Here is a 17,012-nt window from a genome sequence, read left to right on the forward strand (position 1 = left end):
TGCACTTTTTTTTTGTATCTTTTTTTCAAAGTAAGGCAAATCTATGCTATCGTTCAGAAGTACACTTCCACTCAAAAGCCTTAGAACACCTACTTTTAAGAAAACTTCAATGTATAATACACATATAAACTAAGTATGCGCCATTCACATTGACATTGACATATACAGGGTAATTGGTAACTGGTGGTACAAGCGGAAAGGGGGTTATTCTACGCGAAAAAAGAAGTCGAAAATATAGAATAAAAATTTTTTTTTAATTTTTTTTTTTTTTAATTTTTCCATCGAGAAACCGATTTACAGTGAGATCCGTTATAACGAGGCGTGATAAAGTGTACGCGTACCGAGCGAAAATTCAAAGTCGATTTTCTCGAAAACAAAGCCACAAACGAAAAATTGTTATTCTATATTTTCGACTTCTTTTTTCGCGTAGAATCACCCCCGTTCCGCTTGTACCACCAGTTACCAACCACCCTGTATAACTTCTTTTATGTTCAACTTAAATGGACTGTTGACAATTATTTTCTTTTCGTAATATTTTTCGTAATATTTTTGTTGAAGTGGGCACCACTTCTAAGAAAACTCTACACCTGGTCTTTTTAGTTTTCTCAAGCACTGAAGCCATTGACAGCGTATAGACGAAAGACTGCGACGAAGGCAGACCATAAACAGTAAACGGGGGACGTTGGCTTGGGGGTTTTCAGTTAAGGGGTAACACTGCTAGCGTGCGGATCTGGACCAGCTCAAACTGTATTCTTACTTATAATTACACTTCTGTATTAAAATATATTTTCTACCTTACAATTTATCCACGAGTTTCTCTGTTTATACATCAAATAACTGTCAACAATTGTTAATCGCGGGTGTATGTGGACACTTGCCCTTTTTTGATATGATGTAATTTATTGGTAAATTTACAGAAAATGAGTCTTATTACTCGAGGAATTGATTAGGTTATCCGAAATGTTTCTTTCGTTTTATAAGGAACTAATAGACGCACAATGTTTTCTGTTTTATATTAGTTTATTAAATTATGCACGAACATAATAATAGAAATAGAACGAAATTGATCATACCTAATTCAATAAAATAATATAAAACAGAAATTGTTGTTCATCTATTATACTTCTCGTTTAATTATGAAACCATTGATAAGATAGAAAAGATGTTCCAAATTGATTGAAAGACTATCGAGACTAGTTGTAATAATATTTAAAACCGGTTATGATACTTCAACAAATTTACTATTTAATTTCAATATACTAGTGACAGGATTGTAATCGAACAATTTAAATTTCAGGCGACGTACATTAATAATATTTGTTGATTCCATAAAATATGCTATATGGTATTATATGAATACATATTACATATCAATATCGTATTGCATAAGTACAGACAATAGCAGATATTTATTAATTTATCAATTCCTACATTTTAGTAACATTCTTATATTGTTTCTACGAATCGACCAAAGTGTTCAGACGTTTAAGAACGACAGTGCACGTTAACGTTTTCGAAATGGGGACAGTACGGCGTGACGAAAGCAAAAAATGAAAGAACGAAGAAAGAGAAAAAAGGTAGATCGTACGATGTTAAAATTCGGCTGCAGACACAACGAATGCATGAAATTTTCATGTGGTACAAAAGAAAAGCCGGATAAAGCTTCGGCGCCCTTTTGCATTCTCATACTGAATCGCTTTCTCGTCACCAGCGACCCTACATCCCCAACATTTCCACGATTCGCAACATACCGTGTGCAGTGAAAATGATTAAACGCCACCATGAGTCTCAGCGATGCCGCACTAATCCGGCGTTAAAGGCAAAACCAGAGTCAACTTTGGGACTGTAACTTGCGAGTTACCCTCCCATTACATACGTAAAACATGAAGCGTACAACATGAAACACGAAACAGCCCGCATGCATTCGTGTAAGCGCATACGCAAAATCGTTCTCCCGGACCCACGTCTCCCTATAATTATCGCTTTATTTTCTCTACATCTCCTACCCAAACCTTTCTAGCCATCCTTGTGTCTCATCCTCGTCCTAGCGTTCCTTTTAACCTATGTACCTTACATTGAATCATCTACATTATCAGAAAAGTGACTAGAATTACAATTTAATGGAAATACTAAAATGTTGTCTGCTGGAGAATTTGCGCTAAATGTCTTCGTCATTAAATGCATCTATATTAGGGGAATTTTCATTTTGATGTCAAGCGAACCTGTACGTTACCGTATCAAAGATATAAACTTCAAAGGCAGTGTAAAATGAAACTATTTATGGAAGAGATACAAAATTCTAGATCTCATACCATTTGATGCACAATATCGAACGATTTAATAGATTCTAATATTCGTATACTTATTTTTTCTCTTGTTGCATATTCTCATTCTCTTTTGTTTGCTTCAAATAAACTACGTAAACGTTTACAGACACATTGTCGTTCAAGACAACCAATCCATTAACTCGAGCGTAATGTAAGCGACATAATTAAAATCTTCAGTGGTGATGCACTCTTCCTTCTTCCTAACCTCGGACTCTGTTTTTCTACAAATTTATCCTTACCATTTGAAAATTAGTCACATGAAATTTGTATTCCCACGATCGTATAAGGAAATAGTTATTCAATTTAATCGAAATGCCAAATTTACTTCGTAAACTTGGAATAGAAGTTTCCGTTGTACGAAAGCTCGGAGGTAAAGGTGGCGAATAAATAAGAAATGGGAAGATTTCATAGGCAAAAAGACGCCTATAAAGCAATCGTGAAAACATATAAATAATCCTACAATTTTGCATCATTCGCGAAAGAAATTGTTCGAAATCGTACACAATGAATTTTATCGTCCTAAGACGTGCATTAAGACTACGGAATATTAAACGTTCTGCGATCTACGAGCCTCTATGTTTCTCTATTCTATTCCATTTTCTCTTAATACAGCCACCTACACGTCGCTTTGTAACAGTGCGACGTAACAAACTATTTCTACGATCCTGTTATCATCTTTCCGGCTCTGAGGACATTCGTACAGGGACCGTCGGAGATAAAATGACGAACAAGAACAGGATTAATGGGCCATCGTATCACGCACAGTGGGCGATAAAATACCGTAGGAAATATCTCTTGTGGCGAGTTCGAGCCATCCATGGAATTTACTCTCCACGACATCCATTATCTTAGATAATCTTCGCTAGAGTAAAGGTCGCCGAATGGACACTATTCCAGTTTCACCTCGTTCACGATTTCCCAACAAAAGTTACGATACCAACTGAATTCCCTAAACCTAACCTAAACCGTTGCTCGTTGAATCTAAGACTAGTGAATATAAGAACAGAGACGCTTCAAGTTTTACATAATCTCTGCGTTTAATATTAAAAAGCTACACCTTTTGAGGCTTTCGCGACAAAAAGTCGGATCGAACGGTCGGCTATGGATAAAGGAAGAGTGGAAAAAGCTGCAAAGTCAACTTGTATTCTTTGACGACTCCAATACTCGAGGGAAGGGAACGCGTATAAGAAGGTTCCTTGCGTGTCCCGACATATAAATAGGAATATCGCGAACCGAAGAAGAGGGTGAACCACGCAAGGCTACTATATAGAAATAGGCTAGACGGCACACCCCTGTCAAGTTCTTAAACCGCAGCGGTCTGCCAAGTGGGATTCTGGTCGTTCCGTGAATCCACGAGGTAACTCGTAACAGAGTCACCAAAGCGAAGAATTACAACTGGGACGTTGGATTTTCTTAAATTTCGAGAAGTTGTTCGATGCGAGACGCGGTGAATATCGATGATATTCTTACCTGCTTGTGGCCACTGTTATCATACCTACGTCAAATGCTATTAGGATGAATAATAAATTTGCTCGCGTCCCTCTGGGAGAACGTAATTATTGTATTAATTTTGTACACGTAAAATATATCCAACGTTGTAACGTATTATATTTATCGTATTACTATTTATAATGCGTTGGATAGTTTACGTATCTTATTACTGTAAAATTTCTGGCGAAATAGATTTACAGTGAGATGGTAGAAATAATCTTATGTTAAAGAAGATATTAAGTCTTATTTCCAGAACTCTGGAATCAATAGGAGCAAAAGTAGATCATTTCCTTCCTTCTCTTTTTACCCTCTTTCCATTCTTCCCGTCTTCTTTTTAATTCCTTCGAGATATAAAGATCCCTCATTTTCACAAAAAAAGAAAAGAGGCGAAACATCATATATCATTAAAAAGTCAGAAGAACCTAAAATAACTTAAGATTAACTTGGTCTATAATTATGAAACTTTTAATCCGCGTCAAACAAAACCTTATTATTATATTATTTAGGATTCATCGCGCGCCCAACGCGGATACATCTTTTAATGGATGTTGGTATAAAAATCGGAAGATCTTTCGGACGGAAGCCGACCGGTTGCGTTTCTTATCCCGACTTTAATTAAATTCCAAAGAATCGAAAGTAAGGAAAAGTTCTCAGCGGCAGTTACCGAACGGCTCAGCCACGCAGGTTTTAATAACCGTCCCGGATCTCCAGGCCAAGAAGAAGCTGGCAAATGGCTGTACGGCGTAGCTGCTGGCTGTGCAAGTCGAATAGAGAGAAGAGTATCCGAGCTCGACGAAGTCAAGCATCGATCTCTCTGCTTGTATCCTACTCTAACTTCGTCTCTTCTATCTCCCTATATCTATCCCTGTTCAGCCCTTCTCCAATTTCTTTTCGTTACTCTTTCGTTCTTAGAATCACCGTCTCTGCCTCGGAAGACTCGAACGTGTCTTATATCTATCTCTATCCCTTTCCATCTCTTCCTCATATAGTTACACCTATACCATCCTCCTCCATTTCGCTATCTTCTCCGTCTTTCCTCGCTGCGACACGTCTATCTACTTATCTATCTCCCCATGTCTCGTTATGTCCGTCTATTCGTCGTTTCTCTACTTCAGTATTCACCCCTTCGTCACGTTTTTTTCATTGCCTCGTAGCAGCCAGCCTGTCTCTGCTCCGCAGACAGTCGATACACGATGTTATCGCACGATCTTAAAGCATCATTTTCTAAGAACACCCTCTTACTTCGACTCGTGAATTTCATATACATACATGTAAAGTGTTAAAAAGAAGGGAGACTACGTGAAGATCGGAGAAGGAATCGCTATATAATTCAACTAGTGTCTCGCGGGTAGCGTTGAATTATTCAACTTCGTGAACCCTGCGGATTTTCGTTCAATGCTTCCTCAGATTCGTCTGTATCGTTAAATACAACGCGAGTTGTTTGCGCTCATCAAGTAGATCGACTCGAGCGCGAGATGACGCTTGTACCGTACGCGAAAGAATTATATGGATATTATTTTATTAATATCCATTAATAATTAAGAATTTAAAAAAAAAGATGTCTAACGAGCTTATAGTACTTAGCCAGAAGAATAAAAGTAAAACTCATTTACAAGATCGAATGCTCTTAAATAAGAATGATTTTACGTACAAAGTATCGTTCTTGTGATTTACATTGACTACAAGCTTTTTGTTTTTTTTTTTTTCGGTGGATATTATAAGACCTTAAGGTCGCAGACTTTTCTTTTTTTAGCACCCTGAAAATCTGTCTCTCTCTCTCTATCTTATGTCGCCTTATTCTTCCTTTTTAGCTGTTTCCCCCGGTTCGCCTTTTTCTCGTACGATGACACGCTTATCTCGAGTAAAAATTTTTCGCGGGCGTACACACCACAGCCGCAAAAGCGACTAAAAACAGTTTCTTTTTCGGAGAGTCGCGTAACTGCGTGCTTGAGTTTCGTAACGACCCGCGCTGTTCTCGGTGAAAACATCAAAGCGAAGTATCTCTTTCGCGAGATAAATATCCAAGATAGAAAAATTCTAGATTCTTTTCATCTTTCTTCGCGTTGCTCTTACGTTGTAAGGAAACGGGGCAACGTTAATTCGACGTTACACGGGCATTTTATGCAGAATTGCGAGTCACACGGTTTCAATGTAACGCGTCAGAAATACAGCTGGAGCAGCGACGCGTTAAACAAACACAAATCGGCGGATGGTGTGCGAGTCAGTGTCGAAGATAACGTTATTCCCTAGTTGAATTAATGTGGAAACAGTGGCGACGTACATGCCACTTTGCCTACTGAGAATCCTATTTGATTAATGCCAGGTGTAATCATCGGTCGTGTAACATTAGGATTGCTTTGATGTCCGCACTGCATAATGTAAAAGTCATCTCGTACACCAAACGTCGATGGATAAACATGCTTTCATTTGGACATTCCAGTTATCCTTCGACTCCACCCTTTTCGTTAGAATTCTATTTCAACCTCGTCGTTCTCATATGTATTTTTAATTCTAATTTTTCTCCCTTCTTGCAATCTCTTTATACGCAGTGTATATTGAACATATCGTAAGACTATAAGTTTACATAAAAACTACGAAGTAGCTCGAGCTTCGTCTAAAGATTTACTACCTAGTCACCTCGATAAATCAAGAAATTACCCTCCATTTGTTTCCATCATCTTTCTGCCTCTTGCCTCTTTCCTTAAATTTTTTAAACCTCTTCCACCTTCGCGAACGTTCGTCTCGAGTCTTGACAGGGCACGTGGAAATATAAAATAGTCAACCGTCGAATTGTTCGTCGTCTCAATTAACAAAACGATCTCGCGTCGTTAATCGCTGTAAGACCGTTAAAGAACACTCGTGTGACGTAACAACGAACAACGAATACGAACGGTAACTTGAATTACCAAGTCGTATGATGCAGGTTTTCCAAAAAATTTGTCGCAACTACGTCGCTCGATCAAATTGAAGAAGAAGAATTTTTCGTCTCTCTCCTATGCCGGAAAATGGATAGAAAAAATGTAATACCACTTTGCGAGACAACAGTGACCGTGAGACAAGACGTATGTATGACCTATCGTACAGCTACATCACTGAACGTATCTTTCGTAACAGCAAGACGACATCGGCTGAAAACCCTCAGGATGCTTTCCACCGAAGACATACCCATCTCTATGTGGAAAAGCGGCTCGGTAATATCGGATTACTCTTGGTCGTGTCTGATGCTTCTACGTACTATTGCTACGTTGCTCGTAATGGCAGGTGTATTCCGCCTCCGCGATACGGCAAAGCTCGTGTGCAATGGTAGGGTAACATTATTTTCCGATACAGATATACGTTCCATTGACACTGACGATCACACAGCAGAAACGACACTGCGGAACGTCGAAACACGTTTAAAATGCTCTCACATAAATATTTCGCTCTTCTGCATACAGATACGTTAACGTTCGCTCTTCTTCGAGTTGTTACTCAACGAGACAGGGAAGGAGATACATTTTATAACAAGAAATTTATCAATGATGTCTACTTGATGTATACATATCGTAGAGTGTGTTTGATCAAAGATACGAGATAGAAGATTATATGATACAGGCGAAAAAGCTGTTATACGCTCTTGCACGAGGACAAGAGCAGGTTTCATAGATGGCGGGAATAAGTTAGTCGTATCTGGAATAAGCTTTGTTGTAGCGTAGCGACGCTCGGAATTCCTGTTGATACGTTGTAAATGGTCGTTGAGGTGTTACATGAGATAGTACATATCTGAATGCACTCATTAACATTTTCCCCTGTTTTCGTAGAAGATATTACGCGTAATTTGAACGCGTAACATGAATTTCAAATAAAATATAAATATAAGAGGAAGATTCAAAGAAACGTACCATTGAAATATTAAGCTTTGTATTGATAAATGTTTTTAATTGATAGCTTGTTATTCAAAGTTGGCAAATATTATTTGAATTCGCTGTTGTTTCAGTCCTTTCGATATTATATGTGATTTGAATTGTCCTTGTCCGTGGATATGTTGCAAATCGAAGACTTTAAGTGTAAAACTACAGGAATAAAATTACGTCTCTTTTTATTTCTGTGTACTGAGTTTACCTTTCAACCGACACCCACATATTCCGAAGCAATCTAATTTGCCATCTAATTTAGTTTCATCTTCGAAAAAATAATAATTGCCTAAGCTTCTTTCAATTTCATAAAATACAGACTCGCGCTCGATCCAATCTCGTCGCACGCATCCAATTAATTTTATATCTCCAAATGTCGTAGCAGTGTAACTGACTGAACGAAATTGTAAACAATTTCAATGACCGCGATGAAGCCAACCCCAACGAAGCAATTAATGAATCTTATTAAAAAGACGTGTCTCGTGAATTGTAGGTAATTCCGTGAACTTGGATGGCAGATTTCTCCAGATCGGTGGCTTTAATGGCGAGTAACTTCGCAGGAATACAGACGATATTGTAAAGCACGCTTTAGAGAGATATCTCGCGTGGTTGGCCGTCGTGTTCAAGCATAGTAGAATATGCGTCGATGGCCATACACGAGCCGGCGGTTTTGTCATTCTAATAGAGGAGCCAATGCATCAATTATAGAAACACAGCCGAGCCAGTCTCGCATTACACGGCCGCCGAATAACGCGGTCCGATTGCGCCCGATTATGTGAATAATAAATTGGCATTCGGATGCTATCGGTACCCGAGACATTCGCCGTTCAGAATGCCAACCTTTTGTACGGATTACTCTGTGCGCGAATTAGTATAATTCGCGAGGAAAGGTCAGGTACAACGCCGTGTCGATTCATAAACTGTATGGAATCGAATCGCGTCCATGGTATTTGTACCGTTAGCACTCGTCTGATGAATCGAAACAACAGAAGTCGTATCGTGAATATGAGTTTCGTTCGCAACTTTTTGAGAAAAGCTTCCATAGTAATATACAAAAAGATCTTAACTTTAGCTTGAAGAATTCGTGACACATCATGGATATATTTCTACCAGTGATTTATTTATTTTAAGAGATGGAGAGTAAGGTATATTGAAATAGTAGATACGTACATATAAATATACATATACCTTACAGGATTCCTACTTTTTCGTTATAGAAATTAATACGTAAAGAATAATAATTTGAAAGATTTTCTATAGTAAGTTAGTATTCCTAAGTAGCAATGTTGAAATATTTTGTTCAGTGATTTAAAATTCATCATACACAGCCTATGTTGTGATACTTTTACATCGATTAAAAATGATACTTTTCAGATTTATAAAAAGTAACATTTTCTTTCGCTAAAACGTAAATCAAAGCATTATAATCACAAACGATATAGTCGAAAACCAATTCTAAAATCGATCATTTTTTTTTTTTCGATACGTAGTTATCTCGGAAGAGACGCGTACATCAAGGATTCATTAAGGATTACGTTAAAAATTCTTCCATTTCACAGGTAAATCTCGCCACTCGAAAATAATCCATAACGGTATATACATATGCATAGAGTTACCGTGACGAAGTAGCAGCAAAATACTTTTTTCCACAGACACCTCGATCGAGCACTCATTTCGCCAGCCAATGCCCGGGAAACGCGGTAAAATTCGATTTCGTCGCAACGTGCGCGTTCTAGCAGCGAGAGGGAAATTCTTCAATGATGAACACGACGATACAGAAGCTACGAGCACATCGCCCTGTCTCTCTTGTCTGATAGCGGGCGTGCTATTAATAGCATTAGTCGGACGGTAGGTCGCTTGAGTGGTAGGTACCGCTACCTTCCTCTACAAAGGCATCGTACCTTTGCTCGCGTCGTTCGAGATGCTACTTGCCAGACGTTGCCAGCATGAACACAGCTGGAAGACAGAAATTTTCTGTTCTCATCGAATCAAAAGACTTCGCCCGACCACCCCATAGCCATTCTAATTCCATTTTGTCGACACGGAGATTCGAGAAGGAACCGCTATATAATTCACGCCAGTGTCTCGCAGCTACTTCGGTGCTGAATTTTTGGAATTTTCGTTTAATGCTGGCTGAAATTCACATTTATTGCGTAGTACAGTGCGAGTTCCTTGCATTCGTCAAGCATATCGATTCGAATAGAAGACAACGTGCACTTGTACCGTGCACAAAACTATTGTACTATATGAAGATCACGGGAAAATATGATAAATCCATCTTTGTTAATTTTACGTATATCATTATGACACTTTTATGTCGCTCGATGGCTAAGAAGAACTATTTGAATATGATACAGCGGAAGAAAGGAACAACCTGATAGATTTGAAGATATAAACTTGTTGAAAATAGTACTGGTGAAAATGGTACGATGTTCTTATAAGAAACGAATAATATTAGTTTAGTTACCACGTGAATTTAATTTAACCGATATTAGTTATTAATATCGTTAAAGCATTCAGAAAGTTGAAAACATATATTTAATGCTAAAGTTAAATGCGAAGATAGTTCTGACGTGGAATTGGTTAACGACATACAGAGTTTTAAAGTATATAGTGGCATACAAGAGAGAAAATGTAATTTATGTGTTGCATCCGTAACCTTTGTACCATGTATATGTATAATATGAAAATCAAATGTTAAAGATCAAAGTAAATGAAATGTCAAAAAGAATTCGTTGATTTTTAATGCTTTATGGATGATGTTTGCCAAGATTATTGTCGTGTTTGTATTCATAGTACATACTTTGTGCGAACAAATTGATGTAGTATGGATCTTTGCGTACAATGGGGAAATACGGCTATATGATTCCTTTGTCCGCCGTATAAGCGTCTTTAGTGGATAGACAAGACAAGTACGAAGAAGGTGCATTTTATTTTCAAATAAAATACAAATCTCACAAAGCGTGCGTTTTACGAAGGATTTAATGTTAAAATTTCGACTAATTTCATTGAAAAGCTCTGTCGAAAAAAGCTGGCGCTAATTGAACGAGCTCGGAACGTTGAGATAACGAAATAGGTTTGTAACTGAAAATTTTTAAGTTGTATGGAAGATAAAAAGCTGAGGTGGTTGCCACGAAAAGTGAGTGTAATGGAATTTTTTCGCGTCTTCTTTGTTCATCAGCGTAAAAGCATCGTACACGATGTAAGTAAAATTCGCAATTAAGTTCTACTGCTTAAAAAGTCTACTCTTCTATACGTTGAACCTTGACCGCGATTCCGCCACAGTGCACTCTACACGAGGTGAAAACGAACCTCCGACGCGTCAAGCTTTCCCTTGACGACCGAACTCGTTCCCCTGAATTTTAAAGTATACCAGAGAACGCTAATGATCCCCAGCAAACAATTTTGTTTATAAAGACACCGTGTATAACGCGATGACAACGTGTACGCAACGTGTACGCAACGTGTGCTACTTAATAATTAAAACGCCGTGCGCTTAATGAAATTATAATTATTACACGAAAGAAGGAGGTAATGTTGATGGAACAAATATAACGAATCATATTTAGAGAAATTTAAACGTACGTGTTTCGAGAATTAAAATAATAAGTTGGAACATATAACAGCAGATACGTAAAAATCTCGAAACCAGGACATATTACATAATTTTCATATTATCGTTAGATCGTACAGATCGTAAATATAATTATTTACATTTACACAAATTTTGTACAACATAAAACTCGAAAATTATGTTTGTCATAAAGAAATCTAATTATTTCCATTGACGACTTATCTTACATTGTACATTTCAATCACCAACTTCTGCATCTTAAGATTCAGCATACCCAATTGAATTTCTTCGGAAGTTACGACTCTTATATATCTCTTTCAGCCAATATACCAAATATTCCGATAGACTGGAAGAAACAGCGTACCGTGGAAGTACGCGTGACGCGACCGCGTGGACAACAATCCACCGCAAGTGTATTTTAATCCGGCGATTTATATCGGAATACGTAATGTACGTGCGACGTGACGTCGACCAGGAATCGGCTGAGAACTCTCTTAAAACTCCCTGCAACGAGCGACTCGGGTGAATCGGGGTGGACGAGGGGCGAGGACGGGTATCATAAGCGAGGTCAAGTACCGATGACGCGTTCCGTTGATATATTTTCGCCGCGGTCTTTCGCATAATTCCGTAAAAATATACAGAGCGAGTGGTGGTGAAGTGGTAGAGAGCGCCCTTCGAGTAGCAAAGAAAGCCGCCGTGCGCTGTATAACTTGGCAAGGCAACGAACCTTCCAACTATCCTCATCCTCCTCCAACGTCACCACCACCTCTCGTGCCACGACCTCCTCCTCGCCTTTTCGTCGACTTAGCCGGTAGTTCTCTACCTACATACCTACACGAGTGGAAGAAAGACACCGTCATTTCTATAGGCATTCATCATTCACTCTTCGCTCAACGTTCCTCTCTTCCTCCGCCTCGTTCTCTGTCTCTCGCGCATTCTTTCCTCCCCTTGCTCGGCGCCCTCTTACATCAACCACTGTTTCTGTATTTGTTCGTCTCACTCTCGCGTCCACTTTCTCCGTTCCCTTTCCACCCTCGCGCGAGACATCTCGCTCGCTTCTTCTCCGTCTTACCCTTGCCCACGGCGTTTTCACCCGCGGCCGCCACGCTTTCCTCCTCTCCATAGTCATTTCCCACAACTTCTAGCGTTACGCAGCTGAGATGCGCATTGGTGGTAATCTAGCAGGCTTTTAACCGAATATCACGCTTCTCCGTCGAGCGAGACATTGATGACCGATTTTTGAATCTCACCGGGAAATTATTGGCATTAAGAAGGAAGAGGGGAAAGAGAGTACGTAGAGTAAGTAGAGTAAGGGACAGACGGAAGAACGTTTCCGGGAAATTCTGTGGGGAATAAAACTTTTTGAGAGAATACCCTCTAGATAAGAATCGAAGACCATAGGTGAGAAATAGTTTGTATAGTTCGAGTCTGGTTGACGTGTATTTTGATCTTTTTGATATTTAGCTAATTTTAACGTTTTAATAATGGAATATTACGAAGACATAAGGATTTCAAGTAATATGTAATTTGAATAACGTTAAATCAATAATGTAGGAATAATAACCAAAGCCTCTTTAACGCGTACGCTTGACCAGCACCACATATGTGCGACGCTTTAAGATTAATCTGGATTTAATTTTTAGCTGCGAAATAAATGAACGCGTAACCGATGTGCTTGGTCAACAGGAAAAAAATCTCAAAGTAATGTTTATGATAAAAACATATTGTATTATTAAAGATTCATAAAAGTAACGAAAACAAAATATGACGTGTGATAGACGTTAATGTTTTATTAAATTTTCATTGTTCGTAATAAATGTTTGATCGATAAAGTGTTAATACGGTGGATACTTGAAATTATCACTGTGTGGCAATATAAAAATTAAAAAGAGGGCTAACCTGATAAATCCATAAATGCACGTCTCTTAAAACTAACTATTAAATCTACGAAATCTTCCATGAAATGAACAATATAATTTCGTAATAATAATAAATAATAAATGTTCTTCAAGCAAATGACAAATATATTTAATCTGGAAACCAAATAAAAACACAGTATCGATAATATGAAATTAATTAACACGTTAAGTATCATACTACTGCTCTATAGTTCTACTGTAAAAACGAAAAATGTGATTTATCATGTTTCTCCCTATTTCCAATTGCGAATATTTTTTAACGTATTCCCCGTTTCCTTGTTTAATTACGCGCACTTTGTGTGCTCACAAACGTGTCGTTCAAACTTACGCTCCCAAGCGTCTATATGTACGATGGCGTCATTCGGTGGCAGAGTTAATATTAGGGTTGCCGTAACGTTATATGAAATAACTTTAAACTCAGCTTAATTAAGTTGAAACTTCGACGTAAAGATTTCGATTTCGAGAAAATTATTTTAACTGGTGGTACCGAAACGATTTATGTAGATACTCGTGTATGTATGCTATTTGATAATTGAATTTCAATATATACAGATTTATGATGATTTTCGTTCGTAGGAAATTAAAGAAACAAATTGTATGCCTGTTATGACATCGGATAAATGCCGCGGGTTTCGAAAAACGTGCTCAGTATTTTAAAACTTTTGAGTATACTGTTCGACCAATGATTTTGAGATAAATAACGAATATTTTTTTAATCGTGGTTATTTCAACCAGAAACGTAACGAATGATGGATTGATCAATCGGTACAATTCTATCACGGGTTTGCATTTCATGATTTCGCTATCAGATGGTTTACTCGAATCTATTCCCTCGTAAACACAGAGGCAAATACTAATTTAGCGTAATGGAAAAAAAATAGTAATAACGTAAATCGTAACATTTATATTAGTAATAATTTTGCTTTGTATTGCTGAAATCGATGTTTAATTGAAAGCATGCGATGAAATAATACTTCGTATGTATGAGGCCACTTAACAAAAGGGTACGTAATGCGAATTTAATACGTTTCATAATTTATTATTCGTTCTTTTCATTATTGTTTTCCGAACAATTGTACGTATGGATATAACAATATAATTCTACGTGATAAAGCATAACAAGCACGTTGTCACGACTAAAACGTTCGTACATGCGATTTATAAACATTTCAAATGGAACGTATTTCCCTTCGTTACGAATTCAACCAAAAAGACTCGACGGTGAATGTTTTCATAATCACGACAAACTGCAATAATGCTACTGATTTTTATTTAGAAAAAATAATGCTACTGTTTCTAGAAATAGCATGTAAGCCGGGGGACAACAACAGAACTACGAGCTTCCGTCTCGAACTCTACCTGGATTGTTTACTTCGCTGCGATTACGCGTATTTTCATAAAAACAGAAAAGAAAACATACTAGTTTATCCAACGAACGAACGTATCAAACTCGAAGCACTGGGGATTCTAGGAACGACGACGACGATCGTTCGTTCGTTTTCATCGCATGAAAAACACGTTATTTACACGACCATCGCTTGCTTCCCCCTTTCACCTCCTCTCACGTCGTCAAAGAGAATCATGTGCAAAAGCTTTCACGCGGACCGTAGCAACTGCACATCAAGAACGCGGAGTATTTACTTCCAGCCAGCGTTGAATAGACACGTACGGGTCGACTCGAGTGCAACAACCCTCCATAACCGTTGGAGCAGTTGCACAACGTTCGACCAGCGATGTCGCGCAACGTGCCTCTGTCGTTGGCCGTACGACGCCCGTACGCGTGTTTCATGCCCACGGAATACTCGGGCGATTCGATAGAGAACACTCGATAAGCTACACTCACCGATGGAGATCTTGTCCGGATACGCTGCTGGCAGCAAGATCATTAAAAGGCCCAAAGCGGTGGTCATGATGGTGGCAGTGGAAGCCGGCCTGATGATCGAAGAAGAACTCGCGACGTTCCTGGTGTTTCCAAGCGCAGAAGACACGACACCGAGAAAAATCGTGGCGCGGCGTCGTCGCCGCGACGAGGGTGGTCCACCCGTTCCGTAAACAACCGGGAGCATCTTCCGTGCTCCGTGGTCTGACACAAACTGCCGTACTCCACTTGGCGTGAACTCGATCTCGCTTGAACCGCCCCAGCATCCCTCTCTTCCACGCTCTCGTGTCCCCCCGCGTCACCCCGCGCCTACGACCAGTCGTCATTTAACCAGCCCTACCGCCCTTCTCTTCCCTTCCCTTCGCTCCTCGTCTTCTCTCTCTTTCTTCCCTCCTCTGGCCTCTGCTGCTCTCCTCCTGCTACAGATCCCGGTCTCAGTGCCATCTCCACCAACCAACCCCGTTCTACACCCTCTCTACCTCGCGCCCTCTTTTCACCCTCTCACTCCCGTAACTACTTTTTCCCTCCTTCTCTATCATTCGTCTGCGAGAACCGGGAGCGCACGCTTAACGCGCATGTTACGACCCTAGCGCACCGCGCGCGTTCCCTACGTACGGCATTTCCTGTTACTTTCTATCGCGAATACCGATGCGCAGGAGCCAACGTTGCTCTGTCGGTACATACGAACCGAATAAAAAAGATAGAACGTGCGGACACACACGGAATACGGCAAACGTTCCTGCGAAAGTGATAACAAGTTATGGAGCGGGTTATCGAATGTAAACATCGTGACACGCTACGAATCTGCTCGGAATGATGTTTATGTTACCGAACGAATTGTTTTGCTACCACTCCTACCGGCCCTCCCCCTTCTCTCGACCGCTGTTCACGATCACGATGTTTGCGCGCAATTGCTACGATCCAGCCACGCCACAGACTAACTGTGATTTCTTGCACCACGCCCGCGAAATGTTTACGCTGCACTAGATTGCGATAGCTTTTGGAATAGTTACTGTCTTTGTACGAATGCAAATTACGCTTTTGCAAAAAGAAAAAAAAAAAAAAAAATAAGGGCTGGCTGTTCGATGTTGCCGATAATTTTACTCCCGTTTATATAAACATGGCGGTTATAAAATTGGCGGGAAATTTCTCACGCATCTAACGGAATGAAATCTGAATATATATATATATATATATATATATTATAGCTACTCTACGAGAATCGAGTATTTTATATAGAATATATTATGAAAGATTTTATACAGGATATATTTTATAAGATTCAAATATCAAGCGTAAAAATAACACGGTGTTACGTGACAAAGGAAAACGTCGATTTTCGCTTCATATAGAAGTTAGTACCTTTCGCAATGAAAACAATATGTTCTTTCTGTCGGCTCTTTTTAAGCTCGTGGAAGGAACTGCTCTTAAAGCAGCGGTTACTTTGCCCTTTTGACGCGACGTTCGTAAAGTGCGAAATGAAGGAAGCCGGCTGTGTCGCTCGCAAAACGTCGCAGGCGTCAAAGAGCGTGGAAATACTTTGGCGAATTATGTCCACTTTATAGCACGTAAAACGTTCATGCTTACAAAAAAATCGTAAAATCATAATTCACTATGACGATCGATGTCGAATTTGATATACGAATTGTAGACGGTTCAGTTAGGTCTCGATAAAGACGAAAATAGCGTGAGTAAAATTCAAGAAGACAGTAGAAGAACGAGGATACGTATCATATTCATCGAAATTATTATCGAAACTGAATAATTCGGAATCTCGCGAACTGATAAGTCTACCTAAATTCACTGTATTCACATAATTTATATATATATATATTGGGTTGCCTGAAAAATTCGTTCCGATTTTTAAGGAATTTCGTCGACACGAAAGATCATACTGAAAAGTTTTTTTTACCGAAAAACCTGAGAGGT

The 17,012-nt window shown here is 39.1% G+C and overlaps 1 protein-coding gene across 2 annotated transcripts in view; it reads right to left on the bottom strand.

The window, feature by feature from the left end:
• The window catches only part of GluRIB (Glutamate receptor IB), a 346,208-nt gene extending 330,888 nt beyond the window's left edge, over nucleotides 1–15,320 (bottom strand). For both annotated transcript variants that reach the window (XM_069114169.1, XM_069114258.1), the window contains exon 1: nucleotides 15,048–15,320. In XM_069114169.1, coding sequence (XP_068970270.1) covers nucleotides 15,048–15,270 — 223 coding nt within the window. In that variant the 5' untranslated portion in view covers nucleotides 15,271–15,320. The remainder of the gene's footprint in view (nucleotides 1–15,047) is intronic.
• Nucleotides 15,321–17,012: the final 1,692 nt, after the last annotated feature.

Source organism: Bombus flavifrons, chromosome 1 (genome assembly GCF_040668555.2).
Source record: "Bombus flavifrons isolate JBK064 chromosome 1, iyBomFlav1_principal, whole genome shotgun sequence".
Taxonomy (NCBI): domain Eukaryota; kingdom Metazoa; phylum Arthropoda; class Insecta; order Hymenoptera; family Apidae; genus Bombus; species Bombus flavifrons.